Source organism: Nicotiana sylvestris, chromosome 7 (assembly GCF_000393655.2).
Source record: "Nicotiana sylvestris chromosome 7, ASM39365v2, whole genome shotgun sequence".
Taxonomy (NCBI): Eukaryota; Viridiplantae; Streptophyta; class Magnoliopsida; order Solanales; family Solanaceae; genus Nicotiana; species Nicotiana sylvestris.
The window spans coordinates 44,064,783-44,090,465 of record NC_091063.1 but is presented as its reverse complement, the minus strand read 5'-3'; the positions used below and the strand labels follow the sequence as shown (position 1 = coordinate 44,090,465).

Here is a 25,683-nt window from a genome sequence, read left to right as displayed (position 1 = left end):
TAGCTTTAATATTCTTGCTTTATTTTTCTAGCCAACCTCGAGGTCACTGGGCTCGAGGTCGAGATTGACCTATCTACTGGTTTGATTTTACTTATTTCCTTTATCCACACTTCATATTTCTTGATTATTAATTGAAATTGAACTAAATCACGTATCTTTAAAACCACAAATCAAATTTAATTGTTACTCGTATTTTTGAGGTAAACAGTTTGGCGCCAACCGTGGGGCAAACGATAATAGTGTTTGTTTCAATACTGATTTTGATAACGCATGTTATTTTCAGACTTGTTCTTGTCAAAGATTCTTTGATTTCAGGATAAAACATGTCAAACTCACAGAATGCACCCATGCACGGTGATGACGGTCTTGGGTTCCACGGAGAAAATGTCAACATAATTGCTCCAGGTGTCGATGTACAACTGATAAACCCTGGGGAAGTTCCAAATATGGAATCAGTGAATGTTAGTTCACACATTGCTTTGAATGCAGATATAGGCGCAGACCCCGGAGCAAGTGTACGCAGGGAAGTCAGATCTGGGGGGCAAAGAACACAGGGTGTAGGAGATGGTGGAATCAGCCTCCAAGTGATATTTGAGATGCTACAAGCTCAACAAATCGCCAATGCTCAACTTTAAAGTCAGAATAAAACTCCAAGTGTAGCCGGACCAGAAAATACTTGGCGTACTGAACCAGTGCCGGAAAGATCAAACGAAAATGGCTCGGGGATTGACCCCACCATTATGACGATGCTCGAGGGACTCACCAGGAGGATTGAGTCCAGGGAAAAGAAGATTGAGGATAATGACAAAAAGGTGGAGACTTATAACTCCCATGTTGATCAAATACCGGGGGCACCCCGGTCTTGAAAGGTTTGGATGCCAAAAATTTCATACAAAAGTCGTTCCCTCAGAGTGAGGCTCCAATGCCCATCCCTAAGAAGTTTCGCATGCGCGATATACCAAAATATAACGAGACAACCGACCCTAATGAGCATATTACCTCATATACCTGCGGAATTAAAGGAAACGACCTGAATGATGATGAGATCGAGTCAGTATTGTTGAAAAAATTCGGGAAAACTTTTTCAAAAGGAGCCATGATTTGGTACTACAACCTACCCCCGAACTCTATCGTTCTTTTGCAATGTTAGCAGATGCCTTCGTGAAAGCACATGCCGAGGCCATAAAGATGGCGACAAGGAAATCTGATGTTTTTCAGATAAAACAGAGAAATGATGAGATGTTAAGGGAGTTCATGTCCAGTCAGATGGAGCGAATGGAATTGCCACCGGTCTCGGATGACTGGGCAGTACAAGCTTTTATGCAGGGTTTGAATATAAGGAGTTCGATCGCGTCTCAACAATTAAAGCAGAATCTGATCGAGTGCCCAGCCGTGATGTGGTCGGACGTACATAACCGTTATCAAACAAAGATTAGGGTCGAAGAGGACCAATTGGGAGTCCCGTCAGGTTCAGTTCATCCTAACAGGTTGGCAGCTAAGCCCCCGATAGATACAGACATGGAGTAAAGATCCTACAAGGAACGATATCATCCATATGTAGATTGGAGAAACAATGGCTCGGGTCGTAACGCTCTTCGGAATGATCGGAGAAACGAACGAGGCCAAAACTCTCGGGGACTCATGAGTAAGAATGGGTTCGATAAACATACCAACCCTGCGGAGGCACCTCGATTGTCAGAGTTTAATTTCAGTATAGATGTATCAGAGATGGTGTCAGCTATTGGAAGAATCAAAGATACCAGGTGGCCCAGGCCTATACAAACTGACCCCTCTCAAAGGAATCCAAACTTGATATGTAAGTATCATGGCACACATGGCCATAGAACCGAAGACTGCATGCAGCTAAGGGAGGAGGTAGCTTGGTTATTCAACGAGGGTCACCTTCGAGAATTTCTTAGTGATCGAGCTAAGAATCACTTTAGGGAGAGAGATGCAAGCGGAAAAAATAAGCAAAAAGAACCACAACATGTAATCCACATGATCATTGGTGGTGTCGACGTCCCACAAAAGCCTGTATTCAAATGCACCAAGGTGTTGATCACCAGAGAAAAACGGACTTGGAGCTATGTGCCAAAGGACGCCCTATCATTCTATGACGAAGATGCAGAAGGCATATCTCAGCCGCACAATGACGCCCTGGTAATTTCTATTCTTTTAAATAAAATTTAAGTTATACGTGTTCTGGTGGATCCAGGTAGCTCAACAAACATAATCAGATCGAGGGTCGTAGAGCAGCTCGGCTTGCAAGACCAAATTGTACCAGCTTCCCGAGTCTTAAATGGTTTCAACATGGCAAGTGAAACAATGAATAGGGAGATCATCCTACCAGTGAATGTGGCCAGAACCATTCAAGATACGAAATTCCATGTCATCGAAGGCGATATGAGGTACAATGCACTTCTCGGGAGGCCATGGATCCACAACATGAGGGCAATACCTTCGACCCTTCACCAGATGATGAAATTCCCGATAGCGGATGGTGTGAAAATGGTTTATGGGGAACAACATGTCGCAAAGGAAATGTTTGCAGTCGATGAAGTGACACTGATACCAATTGTGAGCACGTGATTTTTGCCTCACGAAAAACTACTCCCAAATAAATCAAAAATAAAACTAATTTCTTTTAGTGTGCAATTTTAGAATTTGTGTTGCGTTTATTAATTGTTTGTGTTTTGTCCGTAAAATGTTCACTTTGTTATAATTAAACAAAATTAAAATAAAAATACATGTTTCATGCATATCTAGGATTTATGTATGCATTTAATTAAGTTAATTTAAATAAAATCACAAAAATATGCATTTGTTCTATTTTTTTTTTAATGTTCCACTGTGTGGTTAATGTTGTCTATGTGTTAATAGTTGTTAAAAAGATAATTAATATCTTTGTAAGGGAAATTTTGTTTTTTTTAATTTTAATTAAGATTTTATTAATTAATAATGAAATTAGAAAAAAAAATACAAGTTGTACAAAATCGGACCTGGATTAAAATCCAGGCCCAAAACATTAATTCCCCACAGCCCAATCCAGGTAGCCTGTCCGGTCCAATTCAATGCAGCTACGCCAAACGACGTCGTTTGGTGATCATTCATCAAGGGCCGTTGGATTAAGTCCATCCAACGGCCAAGATTTCATCACCCTAACCCAAGACCCTTACCCGATCCAATACCCGGTTCAACCCGTCCCCCTAACTTAAACCAAATGACACCGTTTGGTTAAGTGAATAGATATCAGCCATCCATCCTGCCTAATCCAACGGTCAATATCCACCCACCATTCCCCTATATAAATCCCAAGCCCTTACCCCGGCCCCTAACTGAACACCCCCTCCCCCCCTCCTACACTGTTCATCATCCCTTCCGAAACCCACCCCTAACCCTAGCCGCCCTAGGATTCCACCGCCTGAAACCCGGCGGCATCAACGCCGCCGGTCACCACCTTAACACCCCAGAACCCCCTGAACACCCTCTATCCGAATATGTTATCTGCTTGGTTCGAATCTCCCTGAAGGTTCTCGAATCTTCATTTGAAGATTCGAGCCAAGTTCAGATCTAAACCTAGCAGTCCCAAATCGACACCATAGCTTCCCCTAGTCACCCTGAGTATGGATCTATTGTTTGTTTGGTTCGAATCAGTTCCGAGTTTCTCGAATCTTCTTTTGAAGATTCGGACCAAACAAGAACAAACTCAGATTTGTTTCAAACTAACACCAAATAACCCCTAGGCTACCCTCACCCTTGTATCATGTTTGGTTCCCTTCGAATCTGCCTGGAAATGTTCGGATTTAAGATCCAAGAACCTGAAACCCTAAAAATTTCCAATCTTGGAATTTTTCCGATTCGAGTAAAGGGTTGAGGTCTAAGAGACTTTAATCGAGGTATTCTCAACTGAGAATACTTCGAATAAAGTCTGTTTGATTTCAAACAAAAAATCCGAAGCCGAGTTGAGTTCGAGTATGATTAAAATTCAGAGGTATTTTTTCTATTCCTTTTGTGTATTCTACGTATATTGTTGTCTGTATTAATAGCTTGTTAATTTTTTTTTATATATTTTTGTTTTGATTAATTCTGTCATTTCTGTTTCCTACCTATCTATTTGATCCGAAGTGTGAATTGTTTCTGTTGTTGGTGATTGATTACAATGTTTGTAATCGACTCGATTAAGTTCGTCGATTAGTTGTATTGTGAATCTTGCTTCTGAAAATGTTGACTGAGACAGCATGTCTTGAATAGATTATTTTATTATAACCAGTTAATTAAGTTATTGTTAATCAGTTAACTCTTGTTTAATAAACCAGTAAATTCAAATGTATGATGTGTATGTATTGTTTTCTGAACAGGGCATTGTCAGTATATTGACCATGACCCTGTGTGTGTTTGATCTTGGTTCAATGTTAAGTCCAGTCTGAATTGTTATGATAATTTCAGTAATATGTTGTTATGATGTTAGTTCTGAATTCAGTGTAATATTGCTGTAATGTCAAGTTTGAATTCAAGTTTACAAAAGTTGGTCAAATACAATTGTGTTAGGAGGTTAATAGGATTGGTTATAGCTGTAAATCAGAAAGATAATTAAGTTTATACAGATTTTAGAATCTGTTTTGCAGTAGGTTCTGATTTTTCAGTAATAACATCAGGATTTCAGGGGCATTTCTGGGAATGAAACAGTAAAAACAGGGTGTTAGTGCTAGTGTATTATAATGTAATGTTAGTGGCTATAGTTTAAGATACTAATGGGAAACAAGGGATAATGGGGCTGCTGAAAATCAGGTTAGGATCATATAAAGTATTAAAAGTAGTTTTTAACGGAAACTTTCTAATTTTTAAAGGGATAAAGGGTCCATCCAGCATTAAAAGGGTGCAACTAGCCCTGTATAAATACAGGAGCTGGACAGACAGAAAGAAAAGGAGTTTTTTCAGACACAGAGAAAAATACAGAGGGAAAAGAAAAATTTTATAGAGGAAAATCAAGCAGAAACAGAAATCTGAAAAAGGAAAATAGAAAGAAAGAAAAACAGATTTTAAGATCAGATTTTGAAGAAGGAATTTGGAGAGAAAGAGAAATCAATTTTCAGATAGAGATGTTAAGACTGAATATCAGTTTTCAGTGATAGTTTTTTTTTAAAAAAAAAAAGAAACAGAAAAGAAACAAAAGAGAATAGTCATACACACACACACACAGATGCAGCAGCAGAAACAAAAAGTCAGAAAAATGGGAATTTGAAACTGAAAAGAAAACTGAAATCTGATATTATTTTTTCAGTAAATCTGTTCGGATTTGTTCAATATCATTGTTCAGTTTTTAAATTCTGAAATTTCCTAAAGAGTGTTGTCACTGTGCATCTGGGTTCTTTGGGTCTTATTATTGTTTAAATCTGTGGGAATACTGGTATTTTGCTAAGTTTGTTACTGCTGATACCGCTGAAATTTACTCCTTCCACCTTCATTTTCAGGTACATATCCTTTTAAATTCTATGTTGGAAAGAGTTTCAGCATAACAGATAAATGAAGTTTGAATTGTAATAATGTCTGTTATTCATTGGAGCTCTTTAATTTAAAATTCAGTTTTGTTTCTTGATCAAATAAGTAATATATGTTGATAGGATGACTGTAAGTTAAATATCCTTCATTGAAGACTGTATAAGTGTTGTAATAAGGTTAATTTTCTGAATTTTCATTGAAGTATAGTTATGATTGAATTGTTAAGGTAAGGAATATGACAGAAAGTTGGTTATTAGTTAAGTTCTATGACATTGTTAGTCAGGTATAGAACATTCTGAAATATCAAGGAAAATATGCTATCAGTTTATTTTGTTAGTTAATTAAGTGTTGTTTAAAGCTAGATGATGATTGGTTGCAATTAGTTATCTTTTGGCATAACATTGGTTGTGTTCATAATCTATAGTTGAAAGACGAGTTAGTATAATCCATTATGTTTATGATGTCAAATATGGTAAGTAATATTGTATGAAATATTCATTTTTATTTAGTCAGTTAGACTTGTTCTCTTTCTTAATAATAAAAGGGTTTATGAACTTGTACGATGCGAAAGTTAATGGTTGTAATAATTCATATAGATCTAGAATCAAATGGGTTTGATTATATATATAACTCAATCATAGGCATAATTAATTAAGTTAATTTCGCCTATTGGATCAAAACAAGTATATAAGAGTAAGATACAAATTGCAAAACTTTATATCAATGGTAATTAGAATAGAACTTGCACTAATTAATAATAATAAAAGTTCTTGAAAATATTCTTTCCTTTATAATTTATTTTCAGTTTTATATACAATTCATTCTTTAGCATATAATTGTCAAAAAAAAAAAACAGCATTAATCATATTTTTATCCTTTCATTGAGAGTTTGAATAGTCTTGGGATGAACATAATTAATACTCGGAAATTATAGTCAACGGGCAATATTCAAAATTTGTGAATTTCTTTTAAAAGAATTTAAAGACACCCCTTGAATATGAATTTCTCAGTATTTCCATATAAAATGTATGGATATAATAAACAATTTGTGGAAAATCTATAATATCATTACAAATATTTTGCGCAATTAGGGATACGTTCGCGTACCCTGATTATATTTTTAAAAGCAAAATTCGGATTATGCGTACGCGCAACTTCGAGCGAATATTTAATAAAAGGATTTTTCCAAAGGCGTTAAGTCAATTTCATAAAAACCTGAGATGTACGGTTCACTATTCAAACAAATATTCTTGATTCGACATAATTTTGAAAAATGAGTATATTACCAAAAATTATTGTGTACACGTGCGCGTGACACAATTCCATATTTTTTTTTAATTTATAACACGAATATACGTACGCGTAATTCGATTCAAAGAAGGGTCCTTAATCACAATAAGTAAAAGCAGTAGAAAAATCACGTAACAAAAAGTATTTAATAAAAATCAAGACAATTAAGCCAATAATAAAAACAGTTAAGCGATCGTGCTAGAACCACGGAATTCGGAAATGCCAACACCTTCTTCCGGATTAACAGAATTCCTTACTCAAGATTTCTGGTTCGCAGAATAATAAACAGAGTCATATTCTCCTCGATTCAGGGATTATAATTGGTGACTTGGGACGCCTTAAAATTCCCAGGTGGCGACTTTAAAACAAATAAACAAATCTCGTTTCGACTGTCCTTCAATTGGAGAAAACTCCCCACGCGCCCCGCGGGCGCGGTAAAAAGGAGGTGTGACACCAATGCCTTCGACCTCGGGTAAATTGGGGGCCAAAGATAAGCAAGCGGCCAAATAGCAATCACTGATCCCAGTCCCGATCGGGCCGGAGGGACAGGTAATCGAAGAGGAAGAAGAGGATTTCCTTACTACTCGAACCTTCATTATTCCCGAAGAGTCAAACGCAACCAAATCAACAATCGAGGAACTGGAACGGGTCATACTGATCGAGCACATGCCCGAGAAAAAGGTATACCTAGGAACGAGGTTAACCCCAAAACTCAAGAAAAAATTCATTCAATTTCTTATTGATAATATGGATTGTTTTGCTTGGTCCCATCTAGATATGACAGGGATCCCACCAGAAATAACAACACATCGGCTAAGCATCGACCCCAGGTTCAAACTGGTGAAGCAAAAGCGAAGACCCCAATCCGAGGTGAAACATGTGTTCATATAGGACGAGGCAACTAAACTTCTTAAAATAGGGTCTATTCGGGAAGTAAAATACCCCGAGTGGTTAGCCAACGTAGTTGTACTTCCTAAAAAGGGAAACAAACTTAGAATGTGTGTGGATTATAAAGATTTAAACAAGGCATGCCCTAAAGACTCTTTTCCATTGCCTAATATCGATCGCATGATCGATGCCACGACCGTCCATGAGATCTTAACCTTTCCCGATGCCTACTCCGGGTATAATCAAATTCAAATGAACCCGAAGGACCAGGAGAAGACCTCGTTTATCACTAAGTTTGGAACATACTATTACAATGTAATTCCCTTCGGGCTAAAAAAATGCTGGAGCTACATATCAACGCCTAGTTAACAAGATGTTCGAGGAAAAAATAGGTAAAACGATGGAAGTTTATATTGACGATATGCTAGTTAAGTCCCTGCGTGCAGAGGACCATTTAACTCATTTGCAGGAAACGTTCATAATCGTGAGGAAGTACAACATGAAGCTTAACCCAGAAAAATGTGACTTCAGAGTTGGCTCGGGCAAGTTCCTCGGCTTAATAGTATCTAATCGAGGAATCGAGATCAACCCCGATAAGATCAAGGCCATCGAAGATATCACCATCGTGGATAGTGTGAAAGCCATGCAAAGACTAATAGGACGAATAACCGCCTTGGGTCAATTTATTTTGAGGTCATCAGATCAAAGTCATAGGTTCTTTTCCTTGCTCAAAAAGAAAAAGGACTTCGCATGGACCCCGGAATGCCAGCAAGCCTTAGAAGAATTGAAGCGACACCTATCGAGCCCACCTTTGCTTCACATCCCGAAGGTAGATGAAAAGCTTTACTTATATTTGGCAGTGTCCGAGATAGCGGTAAGTAGAGTACTAGTTCGAGAAGAGCAAGGTACACAATTTCCTGTTTATTATGTAAGTCGAACTCTGGGAGATTCTCAAACTAGATACCCTCACTTAGAAAAATTAGCACTTGCATTAATAAGCGCATCTAGAAAGTTAAAGCCATATTTTCAATGTCATCACATATGTGTATTAACCACTTATCCTCTCCAAAATGTCTTACATAAGCCCGAATTGTCGGGTCGTTTGGCCAAGTGCATGGTCGAACTTAGTGGGTACGATATCGAATATCAACCCCGAATGGCTATTAAGTCCTAAATCTTGGATGACTTTGTGGGCGATTTTACGCCGACCCTCGTACCCGAAGTAGAAAAAGAACTTCCACTAGGATCGGGTACATCATTGGGGGTATGGACCCTTTTCACGGACGGTGCCTCAAATGTGAAAGGGTCCGGGCTCGACATTGTTTTGAAGCCACCAATAGGTAGTATTTTTAAACAATCTATCAAAGCTTCTAGGTTGACTAACAATGAGGCCGAGTGTGAGGCCATGATTGTAGGTCTCGAGATAGCTAAGAGCTTGGGGTAGAGGTCATCGAGGCCAAATGTGACTCTCTATTGGTGGTGAACCAAGTAAACAAAAGCTTCGATGTTCGAGAGGATAGAATGCAGAGGTACTTAGACAAAATACAGGTGACATTGCACCGCTTCAAGGAATGGACCCTGGATCACGTGCCTCGAGAGCAAAATAGTGAAGCTGATGCGCTTGCAAATCTGGGATCATCGGTCGAAGAAGATGACATTGTCCTGGGGACTGTCGTCCAGTTATCAAGATCTGTGGTCAAGGAAGGTCATGCTGAAATAAATTCTATGAGCTTGACTTGGAATTGGAGAAATAAGTATATCGATTATTTGAAAAATGGGAAGCTCTCATCGGATCAGAAAGAATCGAGGACTCTGCGAACCAAGGCTACTAGGTTCACACTAGATGGGGATGGAACATTATGTTCGATGGGCCATTGGCGGTATGTTTAGGGCCGGGGGAAACCGATTATGTTCTACGAGAAATCCACGAAGGTACTTGTGGGAATCACTCCGGTGTCGAGTCTTTGATTCACAAAATTATCAGAGCAGGGTATTACTGGGATAGCATGGAAAAAGACACCAAGGAGTTCGTTAAAAAGTGTGACAAATGCCAAAGGTTCGCACCAATGATCCATCAGCCCGGAGAGCAGCTACACTCAGTCCTATCCCCGTGGCCTTTCATGAAATAGGGAATGGACATAGTCGGCCCTCTACCAATGGCCCCAGGTAAAGCTAAATTCATTTTATTTATGACTGGCTACTTTTCGAAATGGGTGGAAGCACATGCTTTCGAGAAGGTCAGAGAAAAAGAAGTTATTGACTTTATTTGGGACCATATCGTGTGTCGATTCGGGATACCTACCGAAATCGTATGCGACAACCGCAAGCAATTCATCGGTAGCAAGATAACAGAATTCCTCGAAGCATAAAAAATAAAGAGGATTCTATGAACGCCATATCGTCTAACTGGGAACGGGCAGGATGAGTCAACAAACAAAATCATCATACAAAACTTAAAGAAGAGGTTGGACGATGCAAAAGGGAAATGGAGAGAAGTTCTACCCGAGGTCCTTTGGGCATATCGAACAACATCGAAGTCTAGCACAGGGGCTACTCCGTTATCTTTAGTATATGGCTCCGAGGTCCTTATCCCTGTCGAGGTCGGAGAACCCAGCGCCAGGTTTCGACATGCATCGGAGGAGTCAAATCATGAGGCTAGAAATACTAGCCTCGAGCTGTTAGATGAAAAATGAGAGGCAACACTTGTTGGGATGGCCGCGCAGAAGCAACGAATCGAGAGATACTACAATAGAAGGACCAGCCTTCAACACTTCAGAATCGGGGACTTAGTTCTACGGAAAGTCACCCTCAACACTCGAGACCCGAATAAAGGGAAACTGGGCCCGAATTGGGAAGGACCGTACCGAGTCCTCGGAGTTGTCGGTAAAGGATCTTACAAACTTAGCACAATGGAAGGTGAACAACTGCCAAACAATTGGAACATATCATTAGTCAAACAATACTATTGCAAAGGTATGACTTTCTCTTTTTGCCCATTTGAATTTTAAACTAACCTATTACAGGTGTTCGATCGAAGCTATTGAAGTCATCTTTTTACATGAAGGCCTTAGGTTTTAAAGCATGCTTTGTACTCTTTTTCCCTTAGATCGGATTTTGTCCCAAATGGGTTTTACCGGTGAGGTTTTTAACGAGGCAACAACTATGTGCTACCTAAGGAAAACTCAACAATATCCAAGGCTTCTTTTCAATTAACTTCAAATACTGGGGGCCATCACCCTCGGAGGTTATATTTTTGAGAAAATACTTCACTCCAAAGAGGTCCTCGATAGAAGAACTTTGTAATGGGCCAAACGGTCAAATGAACTGTGTCTATATAGAATAGTCGAGCCCAGACGGCAAAACATGTACGCATGTATCAATTATTTAAAGAAGCATTCTTTCTATATCAAAACATTTTGTGTCTCAAATAAGTCTATTACCATACGAGTTATACACTTATAATTCTACGAGAAATGGCCCAAGGGCCAGAACGCAAATACACCCCGAATACTCGGGAACTGTCATCGACAGTCAACACATCCGAGTCATCAAAAACTTGAACTCATAAACCTCAAAGAGGCATCCCCTCGATATAAAAGCCAAGGCCATCATAATCGGGGACTAACCTTTCGAACAAGTTTGAAAGGTTGTCAAGAAACAAGGCCAAGAGACATACCCGAAGGCTATGGCCATATTAAAAACTACGGTCATATAAAAAGGCTACGGCCGAAATAATGTGGCTCGGAGACATCCGACTTTCACCATAAATTAAAGGCCTTCCAATACTTTGAAAAATCGGTTAAACCAGGAAATCCTCGGCAAAAGCAAATGATAAAGGGCTTCGATAAAATCAGCTCTCGAATAATTTAAAGACTTTGATAACATCAGCCTTCGAAAAAAACCTCAAGAGGTATTCGATCATCATTACACAAACGAATTACAAATGAGGTTCCAATCGATCGAACCTTCAGAAAGCCCAACGGGTACAAAAATACATGCTCAGGCATAAATAAATTTTTATTAAGTTTATTAGTCGAAAAGAGGGAAATATTATAGTCGTCTTAGAGGCCGAATTGTCCCAATTTAAAGAGTCTAAGGGCCGACCTAAAAGAGCCTAAGGGCCAAAACATATAGAGTTCGAGACTTTGCTCTCACTCAACTCGGACTCAAGAGTCTTGTCATCCCAAAATCGCATCAAATTAACCAGGGCATAGCTCGAGGATTACCAAAAACCTTAAGAGGTATTCTGTTATAAGCTCGAAGATCGCCCATTGACTATTAAAAAACTAAGGGTTTGTTATATTTAGAATCTGAACTAATGTCCACTTGATCGTTGAAGTTATAAAAAAATTTCACAAAATAAAGACAAGTGCAGAATCGGAGATGAAGCAAGGGAATTCTTTACAATTGTAAGATATGTTTACAAAAGATATTTACAACACCTACGATGGGCCCTTGCACAAAAACACAAAAATGAAATAAAATAACCTAATCTACTTTGGGGGCCACATCCCCGGGAACCACATCTCTGGAAGCCGCATCATCGGGAACCTCCCCCTCGGGGACTTCGCCCTCATCTCCTCCACTCTCGGAGCCACTAGCGGAATCCTCATCATCGAAGAGCAAAGCGGCAGCCACTTCCTCCAAAGTTTTTGCTCTTTCAATGTCAGCTGAAAGGTCAAAGCCACCAGCGTGCACCTTCTCGAGAGTTTCTCTCCGGGTCTGTCACCTGGCATGGTCGAGAGCGCATGATAACTTAACTTCTGCCGCAATGAAGATCTCCTTTTTCCGAGTGTTAGCAGCTTCGGTGTTAGTTCGGTACGAGGACACAAATGCTTCTGCCTCGGATTTTGCCTTCGCAAGCTCAACGGCTGATTTAGCTTCGAGCTCCTCGATTTTGCGACTACGGACCAAGCTTTCCTCCTTTGCATTTTGAAGCTGGCATTCGATTGAAGTCAGTTGTTCCTGAAGTGCATCTTTCTCAGAGGCGAGACAGTTCATGTGTTGCTTCCACCCTAGGGTCTCAACCTCTTTCGTCTTGAGCTCCTCCTGAAGCTGCTCCACCAGCTCGCCCTTTTGCTGGAACTGCGAAATTAAAATTAAAACACGTAAAAAAATTAGAAGTATCTAATTAAAATTTATTATTCATCTTCATAGATGAAAACGATATCCAATAATGTCGACCTCGACAAACAAGTTACCACATTGATCAGTTATAAAAACATGTATCTCAAAACTTTATTTTATTTACATCAATATTATTTTACAAATCATATATTATATGACTCGATATACACGTGTGATGCACGTGCCGAGAAACTAGTATTAAATAATAACAATATCATGTATTCGCTTAATTTCCGTAAAATTCGAGTATACATAAATAGTTACACGCAAAATTTCTTGAAGAATCAGTAATTTTTTACGCTTTTTACTTGTTAATGGTGAACCAATCACTTTTCCTAGAAAGATTCCAAATATGGTAATCCCTCCTCCACTTTCCCTTCCCCTTCTCCTATATTTAGTAGTGCCATAGAGATCAATGAAGGTTCACTTTCTTAAGTCAAATGTCAACTGACAATTACTCATCTCATAATTCAAAGATCCACTGAATTCATTGGCTGCCATTCCTTGGACATAATTAGTTGAGACAAACTATATAAGTGACTCTTTGTTGTTTCCCTTTCCTCTTAAAGAGAGAGGCGATTACCTACAAAACAAGCAAGTGCATAACAGACCCTCAAAGGTTATATTACCTTTTCAATGAGCTCGGTCTGTTCTTGACGAGCCTTCGCTAATTCAACTCGGAGAACGCTGATCTCCTCCTTTTTTTTACGTAGAGGATCTTAAGGTTGTCCCTCTCCTCCACGAGCTTCTTAAGTTCGACTTCGCATCGGGCAAGCTCAGCCCGAGATTTGGCGAATGCCTGTCGGTGAAGCGACACGACCTTCTCACAAGGAAAAGGAGTTAGACTTAGAAAGATGAAGATTAAACTCGAAGTAATGGAAGACAAAACTTACCTGTTTAAGAAGCCTTCGGCCTCCTCAAAATAAACAAGGCGTCAGGATCGGGACCTTCTTCGATTCCCGCAAGAAACTCCCGAAAAATATCACTCCCTTCATGGGTCATTCCCACATCAGGAGTCCCCATGACCTGGGCATCTCGGAATTGCCCTTCAAAGAACACTGAACCCTGCGGCGAGTCATCTATATTGATTGCCCCAAGTGATTAATCTGGGATATTATCCTGTCTTTGAAGGGCCTCGGAGTTAGGCTCTTCGAGCTCATCCACCAAGTGTCCCATGGGACAAGTCTCACTTTTTATACCTGATGGCTCGGGGACTTTGCTCGAGCTCCCCTCCAAAATTTCTTCAGTTCGAGATTGAACCACATCTGCCACCATCGGTTCAGCGGCCTTCGGAGCATCAATGCTTCCTCTTTCCTGAGCTACCAACAGGCAGTCGTCATCTTCTCCCTCTTCATCCTCATCCCGAAGACGTTGGGCCATTTCTGGAGATAGGCCATAGTATCGGCCTTAGGTTTTCGAGCCTTGCTTTTCTTTGGCTTCAGGGAATTTACACGCGACCCCCTTTTCTTTTCCTTGGTGGGATTTGGGATTTCTTCTTCACCGAGTGGGGGCGGCCGCATAGCAACGGCGTCTCCGAGGCCTGCATAAGGATAAAATGAGCATGTCACCAAGAAACCTAAGTATGCGAACAAGAATACTCACCATGATTTTTAGCTTCTCATCGACCCTTGGCCAAGTCACGCCAATTGCATTCCGCGAATGTAGAAATGGAGGCCAGTTTCCGGACCTAACCTGTGAGGTCCGGGACCGCACCAGGAAACCAAGGAACAACTGCATCATCAAAAATGGATTAGATCGAGCAAAAGATGAGATTGAGGAAGAAGTGGGGAAAGCAGAATATTAATTCATCATCGATAAGTTTGTACTTACGTTTCATGTTCCATTCCTCGGGGAATGGCATCCTCTCAGCAGGAATCACCTGATTCGGACAAACCAGCCCATCCACCCTCGGTCCTTGTCCTCATCGATGTTGGAGAAAAGAGATTTCAAGGACCGGCGCTGTAACTTTATTAGACCACCTCGATAAAGGCGGGGGTTGTATAGCCTGATCAGGTGGTCGAGAGTAAAAGGCATCCCCTTGACCAGGCTCGAAAAATGTTTAATCAGGTTGACGATGCACCAGAAAGAGGGGTAGATCTGGCCAAGCGTCACCTGATATTGTTGGCAAAAATCAAGAATGACTGGGTCTACAGGACCCAGTGATGGATCTACGGGACCCAATGTGAAAGGGTAGGTGTACATGCTCAAGTATCCTACCTTATGGGTGGTAATATCCTCTTCGGGAGAGAGGATCACAACATCCTTATTCTCCCAATTGCAATCCTTTTTCACCTGCTTGAGTTCGTCTTTAGTGATCAAGCAGATGTATCAAGACATGGGCTCACACTGGCCTGGTGTTGACGCAGTTTTATCTATTTTAAAATCTAAAGTTATCTCGCATAGCCCGGGAGTGCACTCCTCGATACGAGGTAGCACCACTGTTCTACCTTTGGCTGGCCTCGATGATGAAGAAGCTTTTTCTTTATGAGGAACATTTTTAGATGTTTTATCCATTGTTGTTGGGAAATTCAAAAGAGGAGAAATGGTAGATGTTGTAGTAAGAGTAAGTTAAGAAGAGGGTGAACCTAAAGAAGTTGAAGGAGCCAAAGAAATTCTAAGAATGATCTGAGAAGTAAAGTTTGCAAAAATTATGAAGCTGGCCTATTTATAGAGCCCAACGGCGTTTTGGGGAAGCCAAATAACTGACCGTAAGCCACCTCCAATTAATGACCTTGGGAAACTGTGCAGACGCGACCTTTCAGTCACTTCATTCGCCGACGTCATGAGATTGGCATCATGATCGAGACATCGAAGGGTCGAGAATCAAATCACTTCTTATCATTTTATTCTAAGAAACACTGGGACTATCTGTATACGGTCAAAATCATATGCCTCCGATTTTGTAGGTGATAACTGCGATTTCTGCATGTTTTTTATACCCATTCTTACTTGAGCTTTGTTCATTTATTGCCATATAATAGTTCCAAAATGCTTACAAATGACACTTGATTGTAGGTTTGAGCAACAAGATGACAAATACTAAAGATCGGCTCAAAAAAGGAGTGAAATCTGCCGAGTGTCAAGAGACAACTAAAAGGGGGGATCAAAAGGCCCTGCGCGGTCCGCACTGTTTTGTCACGCGGCCGCGTAGGAGAGTTCAGAAGCTGGGCATATCCATGTTCAACCTGCGCGGACTGCACTATTTTGCCACGCGGCCGCGCAGGAAAGTTCAGAGGCCATGATATGTTTAAGATAAGTTGCGCGGTCCGCGCCTCTTCTCGCGCGGTCAGCACCCAGTTCCAACGCGGTCCGCGTCCCTTTTTGTGCGGTCCGCACCTAAGAGAAGCAATCACTCGAGACAAAAGCTCATGCGACCGCGCACCTAATCAGTGCGGTCCGCGTGGATGAAGTTCATGCGGCCGCACGTCACTTTTGTGCGGTCCGCGCCCCCCATTACCAGATGCAAGTAATGAAGACCCAGAGCCCTACGCGGCCGCGCATCATTTGTGCGCGGTCCGCGCCAGACCCTCAGGGGTATTTTTGTCCAGTTTTTCCTGTGAAGTATAAATAGAACATTTTACTTTTTAGCACGGGTTTTTTTTAGGAAGGCGGTTCGAGAGTAGAGAGCAGCTGAACTCGTGTTACCCTATTATCAGCCTATTTTGGGCCATTTCTTCTAGTTTTAAAGGGGAATCAAGTAGATTAACATTGTAGTTAACTATTATGTCAATTTCATCTATTATTTCTTTGATTTTTGTTACTACTATGTCTAGCTAAACCCATTAGCTAGGGTTGTGGCTCAACCCTAGTGTGGGAAATTGATGGGTGTGATTGTTTAGTGCATGAATGATGTGGGTGTTTGCTATTTGGATTAATCTTAAGTTTTCACTAAGATTTGGTGGTTGCAAACAATAAGTCTAGCTTAGTGGGTCTTGACTCTCCTTGAGAAAGAGAGTCTATGACCTCAAGATTAACTCCAACAAGGAATCGGGATGGACCCATGAGACCTCGAGAGAGTCTATGACCTCAAGATTAGACCTCGAGAGAGTAATTACCCAACTTGAACCATAAGTTGCTTGGGCAAATTAGCCTACCTGATTGGTCTCGAGAGAGTAAATTGGGCAAAATCACTCTCTCTACCGAGAGGTGTGAGAGTGGGTGTAAAAGGTGCAACGGTTATAGCATAAGCCCCATATGTGTCATTCTGGCATTAGGAATTTCTACCCGTTAGTGGACCACCTAGGTAAATGCTGCATCCCTAGTGCTTTTATCTATCTTGCATACAATTTAGAATCATAATTTTAGCATAACCTAGTTTTACAACTGTAGTTGATAAATTGTAGCTCTTAAACAAAAGAAAACCAAAAATGTTAGAAGATCAATTATGAGCTAAAACACTATCCTAGACCACACAAATACTCGACTCCAATTTGAAGTTCCCAGTGGAAAATCGACCCCGATATCGCTATTGGGTAAAGGTATTAGCGCCCACTCATCCTTAGGTTGAGTCTACTGTGATCACTTTTTGGCACCGTTGCCGGGGAATTTTACGGTGTTGACTATCCGTGTAGCTAGTATTGTGTTTTGCTTCTCTTTCCTTCTTATTCACTAATTTTGTCTGTTGATCAATCAGGTACCATGGCTCTTAATGCAAATGACCCTCTCGGCAATGTGATAGCGGGGGAGAAGGTAGAAGATCTAGAACAAGATGAGGTCTTACCTCAACTTCCACGGAGAGGCCGGAATGTCAATATAAATGCAAATGAGAACAACAACATTCCAGACCCTCCTCCGCAACCGCCGAGAGTGGATCCCAGAGTTCTACCAAATCAAGGATACGCCAGCGCTATTGTTCCTCCCCGAATCCGGGCGGGGAACTTTCAAATCACAAATGTTATGCTGACCTTGCTCGAGAAACGAGGTTATTTCACGGGTGCCTCCGATCAAAATGCCTACAAGCACTTGAAGGGGTTCGTGGATACTTATTGGGTTAGCAAGCAGACAAACGTGTCCGAGGACACGTTGAGATTGAGGCTTTTCCCGTTCTCTCTTTGGGGTAAAGCATTGGATTGGTTAGAAAGGCTCCCCAATCATTCTATCACAACATGGGATGAATTGGCGGACAAATTTATTGCCAAGTTCTTCTCTCCAAGTCATATGGCGACTCTTCGGAATGAAATTCTAGCTTTCAAGCAGGAGCCAACAGAACCTTTGCATGAAATATGGGAAAGATATAGAACAATGGTGAAGAAGTGCCCTAATAACGACATGACCGAGGATATGATTCAACAAACTTTTTATCGGGGCATCAACACTACAAATCAATGCATTGTGAACCAATTGGCCGGAGGGAATTTTATGAAACTTTCTTATCAAGAGGCATGTGATGTACTTGATGAAATGGCCGACACCTCTTCGGCATGGCAAAGCCGAGCAAACATGCCACAAGGTGACCCCACGGTCATCCATTTGCACAAGGAATTGCACGATCATGGCCAAGCGATAGCCGAACTTACAACAACTATGGATCAATTAGCAAAGGCGCAATTGCAACAAGTCCAAAACCCGCGCCAAGTCAATGCAATGGAAGGTGTTTCTATGTTGAAAAGGAGGCAAAGAGGACAACAATCTCAAGGTAATTGTGAACAATATGACAACAACAATGATGGTGGTGGGTATTCGAATGAAGGTTTCGATAACCAAAGTGAGGAAGTCCAATATGTCAACAACTACCAAGGGAATAGAGGCAACCAAGGGAATCAGCAATGGAGACCCTAAGGTAACTGGGGCAATCAACAAGGCGGCAATTGGAATTACAACAACAATCAAGGAGGCAATTGGGGGAACAATAATTCTGGGAATCAAGGAAATTGGAGCGGGAACAACAATTGGAACAACAACAATGGTGGTCAAGGTAATAGGGGCAAGGCTATCAAAGGTCCCCAATGTATCAACAGCCCAATAACCCGCCTCCGTTCCAATCTCAAGGGTTGAGTTCGTCGGGCAATGACATGAGTCGAATAGAGAGCATGTTCGAACAAATGATGAAAAAAAGTCAAGATTCCGAGGCCCAATTAGCTTCGCATAACACATCTATCAGGAACTTGGAAGTGCAATTAGGCCAAATCTCTCAATCTTTAAATACTCGCCCAAAGGGTGCTTTACCAAGTGACACGGTAGTAAACCCCAAGGGAGGGCACAACAATCATGTGATGGCAGTGACAACACGAAGTGGAAGAGGCGGTGATGTGCATGCCTCAAGAGATAACCGAGTTCCGGTAGATGAAGATGAGTTCAAAATGATGAGATTATGTTGGTAGTTGAGGATGTTGTCGAACCAAGTGCAAATGATGATGGGAGAATTGCAATTGATGAGGGTGAGGAGGAGACTCAAGAGGCCGTGAACCCGTCTAGGGAACACGTCATTGATATGCCCGAACTGGTGGTGCCAAAAGCCAAGGCACCCTTGCCTAGACCTCCTCCGCCCTACCCTCAACGGTTGGCCAAGCAAAAGGGTGACAACCAATTTAAGAAATTTATTGAAATGTTGAAGAGTTTGACTATCAATGTGCCGTTGGTGGAGGCACTCGAGCAAATGCTGGGATACGCAAATTTCATGAAAGATTTGGTTACAAAAAAGAGATCAATGGAGTGTGAGACAATCAAGATGACCCATCAAGTGAGCGCTATTGTGCATTCTATGGCTCCAAAACTTGAGGATCCCGGCGCATTCACTATCCCATGTACCATTGGAAGTGCCGACTTTGCCAAAGCCCTTTGCGACTTGGGGGCAAGTATCAATTTAATGCCATATTCGGTCTTCAAGACCTTGGGAATCGGACAACCTCGTCCAACTTCTATGAGGCTTCAAATGGCGGACCGATCAATGAAGCGGCCTTTGGGAATTATTGATGATGTCCTTGTTCGTGTTGATAAGTTCATATTGCCAGCCGATTTCGTGATCTTGGATTGTGAAGTGGATTTTGAGGTGCCTATCATTCTTGGGAGGCCCTTCCTAGCTACGGGAAAGGCCTTGGTTGATGTGGAAGCGGGATAATTGACCTTCCGTGTTGGTGATGAAAAGGTGGTGTTTCACGTATGCAAATCAATGAGGCAACCAAATAGCAACGAGGTGTGCTCGTTTGTTGACATTGTCACGGCAGTGATAGTGGATGACACAAGCGCTATGGCTAATGTTGAGGACCCACTTGAGGCCGTGCTATTGAACATGGATGTTGATGATGATGCTAGAAGGGTGGAGTGTGTGAATGCATTACATGGCATGGGCTCATATTCTTATGAACCGAGGAAGTTATCTCTTGATCTTGAAAATCGCAAAACTCCTCCCACCAAGCCATCTATTGAGGAGCCACCGGTGTTGGAGTTGAAACCACTTCCTCCTCACCTCAGGTATGAATTTCTTGGTCCTAATTTTACTTTGTCGGTTATACTTTCTTCTTGCTTGACTAACGTGCAGGTTGAAGCCACTTTGGCTGTTCTTCAAAAGCGCAAGCGGGCAATTGGATGGACCTTGGCGGATATTCGGGGTATTAGCCCCCCGTTTTGCATGCACAAGATAATATTGGAGGATGATGCTAGGACGTCTCTTTAACATCAAAGGAGACTCAATGAAGCCATGCAAGAGGTGGTTAAAAAGGAAGTCATCAAGTGGCTTGACGCCGGTGTGGTGTACCCAATTTCTGGTAGTTCGTGGACTTCTCCAGTGCAATGTGTGCCAAAGAAGGGAGGAATGACTGTGGTGACTAATGACAATAATGAACTTATTCCGACTCGCACTGTGACGGGTTGGAGGGTATGCATGGACTACCGGAAGTTGAACAAGGTGACTAGAAAGGATCATTTCCCACTGCCGTTCTTGGACCAAATGTTTGATCGTCTTGCAGGCCGGGCTTTCTATTGTTTTCTGGATGGGTATTCAGGCTATAACCAAATTCTCATTGCCCCGGAAGACCAAGAAAAGACAACTTTCACATGTCCTTATGGCACATTCGCCTTCTCTCGAATGCCATTTGGGTTATGTAATGCACCGGCGACTTTCCAACGATGTATGATGGCAATCTTCACCGATATGGTGGAAGACATTTTGGAGGTCTTCATGGATGATTTTAGTGTGGTCGGGGACTCTTTCGGTGATTGCTTGCAAAACTTGGATCGTGTATTGGTCCGATGCGAAGATACAAACTTGGTTCTCAATTGGGAGAAATGCCATTTTATGGTAGAAGAAGGCATTGTGTTGGGTCACAAAATTTCAAAAAGAGGGATTGAGGTTGATAAAGTGAAAATTGAGGTTATCTCGAAGCTCCCTCCCCCTACTTCTGTCAAAGGGGTGAGGAGTTTTCTTGGACACGCGGGTTTCTACCGAAGATTCATCAAAGACTTCTCTAAGGTAGTTAACCCGTTGTGTAAATTGCTTGAGAAAGATGCCAAATATGTGTTTGATGAGAAATGTATGGAGGCTTTCGAGCTTCTAAAGCAAAAGTTGACGACTACCCCCATTATTACCGCACCAAATTGGAGCTTGCCCTTTGAGCTCATGTGCGACGCTAGTGATGTTGCGGTGGGGGCGGTTTTGGGCCAAAGAATCAACAAGATGTTCCATCCGGTGCACTACGCAAGTAAGACAATGAATGAAGCTCAAAGGAACTATACGGTCACCGAAAAGGAATTGCTTGTCATTGTTTTTGCCATGGAGAAGTTTCGCCCATACCTTATGGGGGCCAAAGTGATTATTCATACTGATCACACCGCTCTTAGGTATTTGATGATGAAGAAAGATTCTAAAGCAAGGTTAATGAGATGGGTGCTTCTTCTTCAAGAATTTGATTTGGAGATCATTGATAGAAAAGGTAGTGAAAACCAAGTGGCGGACCACTTGTCTCGATTGGAGGAGGAAGGGAGGCCTTTGGACGGCCTTGAGATAAATGATGCTTTTCCGGATGAACAACTCCTCTCGGTCTCAATGCTAGACATGCCATGGTTTGCCGACATTGCCAATTACCTTGTTACCGGTGTGGTTCCGTATGAGCTCTCTTCTAACCAAAGGAAGAAGCTCAAGCGGGATTGCTTGGATTACTATTGGGATGAGCCGTATCTTTTTAAAATCTGCACCGATGGTGTAATTCGCCGGTGTGTTCCTGAAGATGAGCAACTGAGTATTGTGGAAGCTTGTCACTCTTCGCCCTATGGTGGCCATCATGGCGGGGCAAGGACGGCGTCTAAAGTGTTGAGCTGTGGTTTCTATTGGACTTCGTTGTTCAAGGATGTCGGTGACTTTGTGAAAAGATGTGATGAATGCCAACGTGCCGAAGGGATTTCGAAAAAAGATGAGATGCCCCTTAACACAATTCTAGAGGTTGACATCTTTGATGTTTGGGGGATAGACTTTATGGGACCATTTGTAAGTTCCTGTGGCAACACTTACATCTTGGTAGCGGTTGACTATGTGTCGAAATGGGTTGAGGCCATAGCTTTGCCAAATAATGAAGCTCGAAGTGTGGTGGCATTTTTGAAAAAGAGTATCTTCACGAGGTTTGGCACTCCACGTGCCATAATTAGTGACGGGGGTTCTCATTTTTGCAACCGGGCTTTTGACTCTCTGCTAGCCAAGTATGGGGTAAATCACAAGGTAACCACTCCTTATCATCCTCAAGCGAGTGGCCAAGTTGAGGTGTCCAACCGTGAGATTAAGAGTATTTTATCCAAAACTGTCAATGCAAATAGGACTGACTGGTCGAAGAAGTTGGATGATGCTCTTTGGGCTTATCGTACAACTTTCAAGACGCCGATTGGTATGTCACCGTATCGGTTGGTGTTTGGGAAGGCTTGTCATCTTCCGGTAGAATTGGAACATAAAGCTATGTGGGCGCTGAAAAAGTTGAACTTAGAATGGGATGTAGCTGCAAATCTTCGGGTGGAGCAATTGAATGAACTTGATGAGTTTAGGTTTCATGCTTACTCCAGCTCGTCCTTGTATAAGGACAAGATGAAGTACCTTCATGACAAGTATGCCAGAGGGAAGGAATTCAAAGTGGGTGATATGGTTCTTCTTTTCAATTCCCGGTTGAGGTTATTTCCGGGCAAGTTGAAGTCCAAGTGGAGCGGCCCTTTTGAAGTGGTTGGGATAACTCCCTTTGGTGCCATTGATCTCAAAAATAAAAATGGTGAAGTCTTCCGAGTCAATGGGCATCACGTCAAGCATTATTTGGGAAAGATTGATGACAGCCACGTGGTGGCGCGCATTCATTTGAAATGACTGTGATGGTAACATACGTCGTGCCACGACGTTAAATCAGGCGCTTCGTGGGAGGCAACCCATGTCTTTTTCCTTTTCTTTGTTTTTCTGTTGTAGAGTAGAATTTTTGAGCTGATAATTTGTGAAGTGTTGCAGGGATTTTGTTGAACCAGTGCAGGGAAGAAGTACAAAAAAAATGATCAATCCATAGAAATTGCCCCACGCGGCCGCGCATCAAAGCAATGCAGTCCGCGTGGGCTTGATCAACAGTGAGTTCATCCTCAGAAAAATATTCAACACGGTCCGCGTCCCTTTCTGTGCGGTCCGCGTGTGAGAAGCTGGAATTATCAAGTATCTGATAAACTCCCACGCGGCCGCGCATCAAAGTAGTGCGGTCCGCGTGGGCTGAGTAGTCAAAATGTGACTAAAAGAAACCAGCGTGGACCGCGGCCATTTTTGTGCGGCCGCGCTGGTAGGTAAGCTGAAAGCCCCAGGGTTTTTCTATAAATAGAAGCCTTGGGCCTCATTTGAAACTTTTCGCAAATTTTCATTTGGAGCTCTAAATTTTCACTGTTCATCCGCACTCCCTGCTCATTTAGTCGATTTTTCACTAATCCCTGGTAACAAATCTTGTTCATTTCATGCATAGCCTAATTTTTTGTTTTTTCTCATTACTCTCTACTAGTATAACTTCTTATTTTCATTTTTTCTTCTTAATGACTGTTAGTTTGGATTTCTATTATTTAGTGAGACTTAGGGGCATAAATCCATGTAATAAATTGAGTAGGGACACTGAGGGGTCAAATTCCGATCAAAATGGGACTTAAAGAGAAAAAAATGTCCGCCTCAGTTAAATCTGCCCTATGTGGCCGCACAACATTTTTGCGCGGTCCGCGTGGTTTTTTTTGTGTGCTATGATGAATCGCCTACATGCGGTTCGCGTGACATTTCTATAGGGTCCGCGTGAGTCCAGCGCGGCCGCGCATCAAAACAGTGCAGACCGCGTGTGAAACGTTCAGAGAAGTCACCATTTTGGCAGTTCACCTGTGCGGTCCGCGTCCATCTCTATGCGGTCCGCGTTGAAGTTACGCGGCCGCAACGCAAAACAGTGTGGACCGCATCGGTTCATTCAGAGAAACCATTATGTGAATCAGTAAACTGCGCGGACCGCGTGCCTTTTGGTGCGGTCCGCGTTCCTCTGTCTGTGAAACTGTGTCTGCAATTCTTTCATTCAATTGAACTGTCCATTTCATATCATGTGCTTTTACTAACAATGCTAGATATATCCTCCTTGCAGACAATGGTTCAAAAACATGTGGCTAAGAAGCGAACGGGGAAACAAATACAATCCGGGAGAGGTGGTTCCTCCCTTGGGGGAAGGGGAAAAGGAATTGGAAAGTTAAATCCTAAGACCAGGGAAGCAGATAAAGCTGCATCTCACTCCACGGGGAGTGAGTATGCTCCATCATGGAGCATTACCTCGGAGTCTTCTCCAACACATAGGGCCACTTCATTCCAACTCCGTGACCCTCCTTCCCCGAATCATTTTGATATAGCCTCTTCCAAGGAGCCGGTCGATGTTATCTCGGACTCGTCTGATGAGTCCGGAGCAGAAAAAGACAAGGGGAGCACTTACTCTACGTCTCCCACAGCTTCAATATCAGGGGATAGTGGAGGATATGCCGAAGGGGGGGAACTACAGGTTGGAGGTATAGAAAGAACCAGGAAACCAGAAGCATGGGAGGATAGGTTTGTCAGCGAGGTCGCTTTCCACAAATTCAGGGAATGGTGGCCGAAGAGAAAGTTGATTCCGGAAAGGCGGTTCATAGACGCCGATCTTGTCCCACTCAACCCTCACGTGCAAGCACAATTCCGCACTAGAGAGGGTTGGGGATTCTTCAAAGAGAGAGTTGAATTTGCAAACGAGCATATGGTGAAGGAGTTTTATTGCAATGTTCACCACACAGTTCGGAACTCCAAAGCAACAAAAGTGAGGGACAAGATAGTAGTCTTTGATGGGAAGTCGCTGAATGACTTTTTGGGGTTTGCAGATGAGGACGAGTCTCAATATCTTGAGAAGCTAGCATTGAAAGAGGAGGTTCGTCCGTGGTTGGACGAGCATTTAGCAGCTCCAGGTACAGTCCCTGTGTGGTTTAAGGCACAGGAAAAGATTTTGCGAAACACCCTCAACTTTGAAGCAAAAGGGTGGTTAACCTTCGATGTAGTCGACTTAACCAGTCTACACACGATCACTCCGTCCCCCTTCCTCGGGTTGTCTTGGTGGCAGCTATCATGGCGGGCTTCCCTCTGAATGTAGGAAACATAATGTCGCGGGTGATTTATCAAGTCGGGAACGAAACAAAAACAAACTTCCCCTTTCCGAACACACTCTCCCTTTACTTCAGAGAGTTGAAAGTGAAGAAGAAAAGATATGATGTTACGGTACCTCCAGTGGCCCCCTACTCATGGTATGATCAGTTGGGTATGGACAACCCAAAGAGAGGACTGAAAACTCCAGCTTCTACCTCCTCCGCACCTGGCCAGTCTGAAGAGCCGGTTGCGACAGAACAGCCCTCTAACCCTACTCCTGATGAGACACTTCCCCCAGGTCCTTCCTCCACAACTGG

The 25,683-nt window shown here is 42.3% G+C and overlaps 2 protein-coding genes across 2 annotated transcripts; one reads left to right on the top strand and one right to left on the bottom strand.

The window, feature by feature from the left end:
* Positions 1-1,641: 1,641 nt before the first annotated feature.
* Positions 1,642-2,589, top strand: LOC138873061 (uncharacterized). Its single transcript, XM_070151495.1, has 2 exons — positions 1,642-2,131; positions 2,216-2,589. Exons 1-2 carry the CDS (start codon positions 1,642-1,644, stop codon positions 2,587-2,589), a joined length of 864 nt encoding a protein of 287 aa, XP_070007596.1.
* Positions 2,590-12,165: 9,576 nt separating this feature from the next.
* LOC138873060 (uncharacterized) lies at positions 12,166-14,184 on the bottom strand. The gene is made up of 4 exons (XM_070151494.1): positions 14,004-14,184; positions 13,831-13,883; positions 12,407-12,762; positions 12,166-12,334 (listed from the first exon to the last, which is right to left on the bottom strand). Exons 1-4 carry the CDS (start codon positions 14,182-14,184, stop codon positions 12,166-12,168), a joined length of 759 nt encoding a protein of 252 aa, XP_070007595.1.
* Positions 14,185-25,683: the final 11,499 nt, after the last annotated feature.

What these genes read in the sequence shown, in the direction of transcription:
- LOC138873061 (XM_070151495.1), top strand. Translation starts at nt 1,642, where the DNA reads ATGAGTAAGAATGGGTTCGATAAACATACCAACCCTGCGGAGGCACCT. An exon ending in CTATGACGAAGATGCAGAAG is followed by an intron (nt 2,132 to 2,215) that starts GCATATCTCAGC and finishes TGGTGGATCCAG; the next exon opens with GTAGCTCAACAAACATAATC.
- LOC138873060 (XM_070151494.1), bottom strand. Translation starts at nt 14,184, where the DNA reads ATGGCCCAACGTCTTCGGGATGAGGATGAAGAGGGAGAAGATGACGAC. An exon ending in GGCAATTCCGAGATGCCCAG is followed by an intron (nt 12,763 to 13,830) that starts GTCATGGGGACT and finishes TTAATTTCGCAG; the next exon opens with TTCCAGCAAAAGGGCGAGCT. An exon ending in TGCGCTCTCGACCATGCCAG is followed by an intron (nt 12,335 to 12,406) that starts GTGACAGACCCG and finishes TGACATTGAAAG; the next exon opens with AGCAAAAACTTTGGAGGAAG.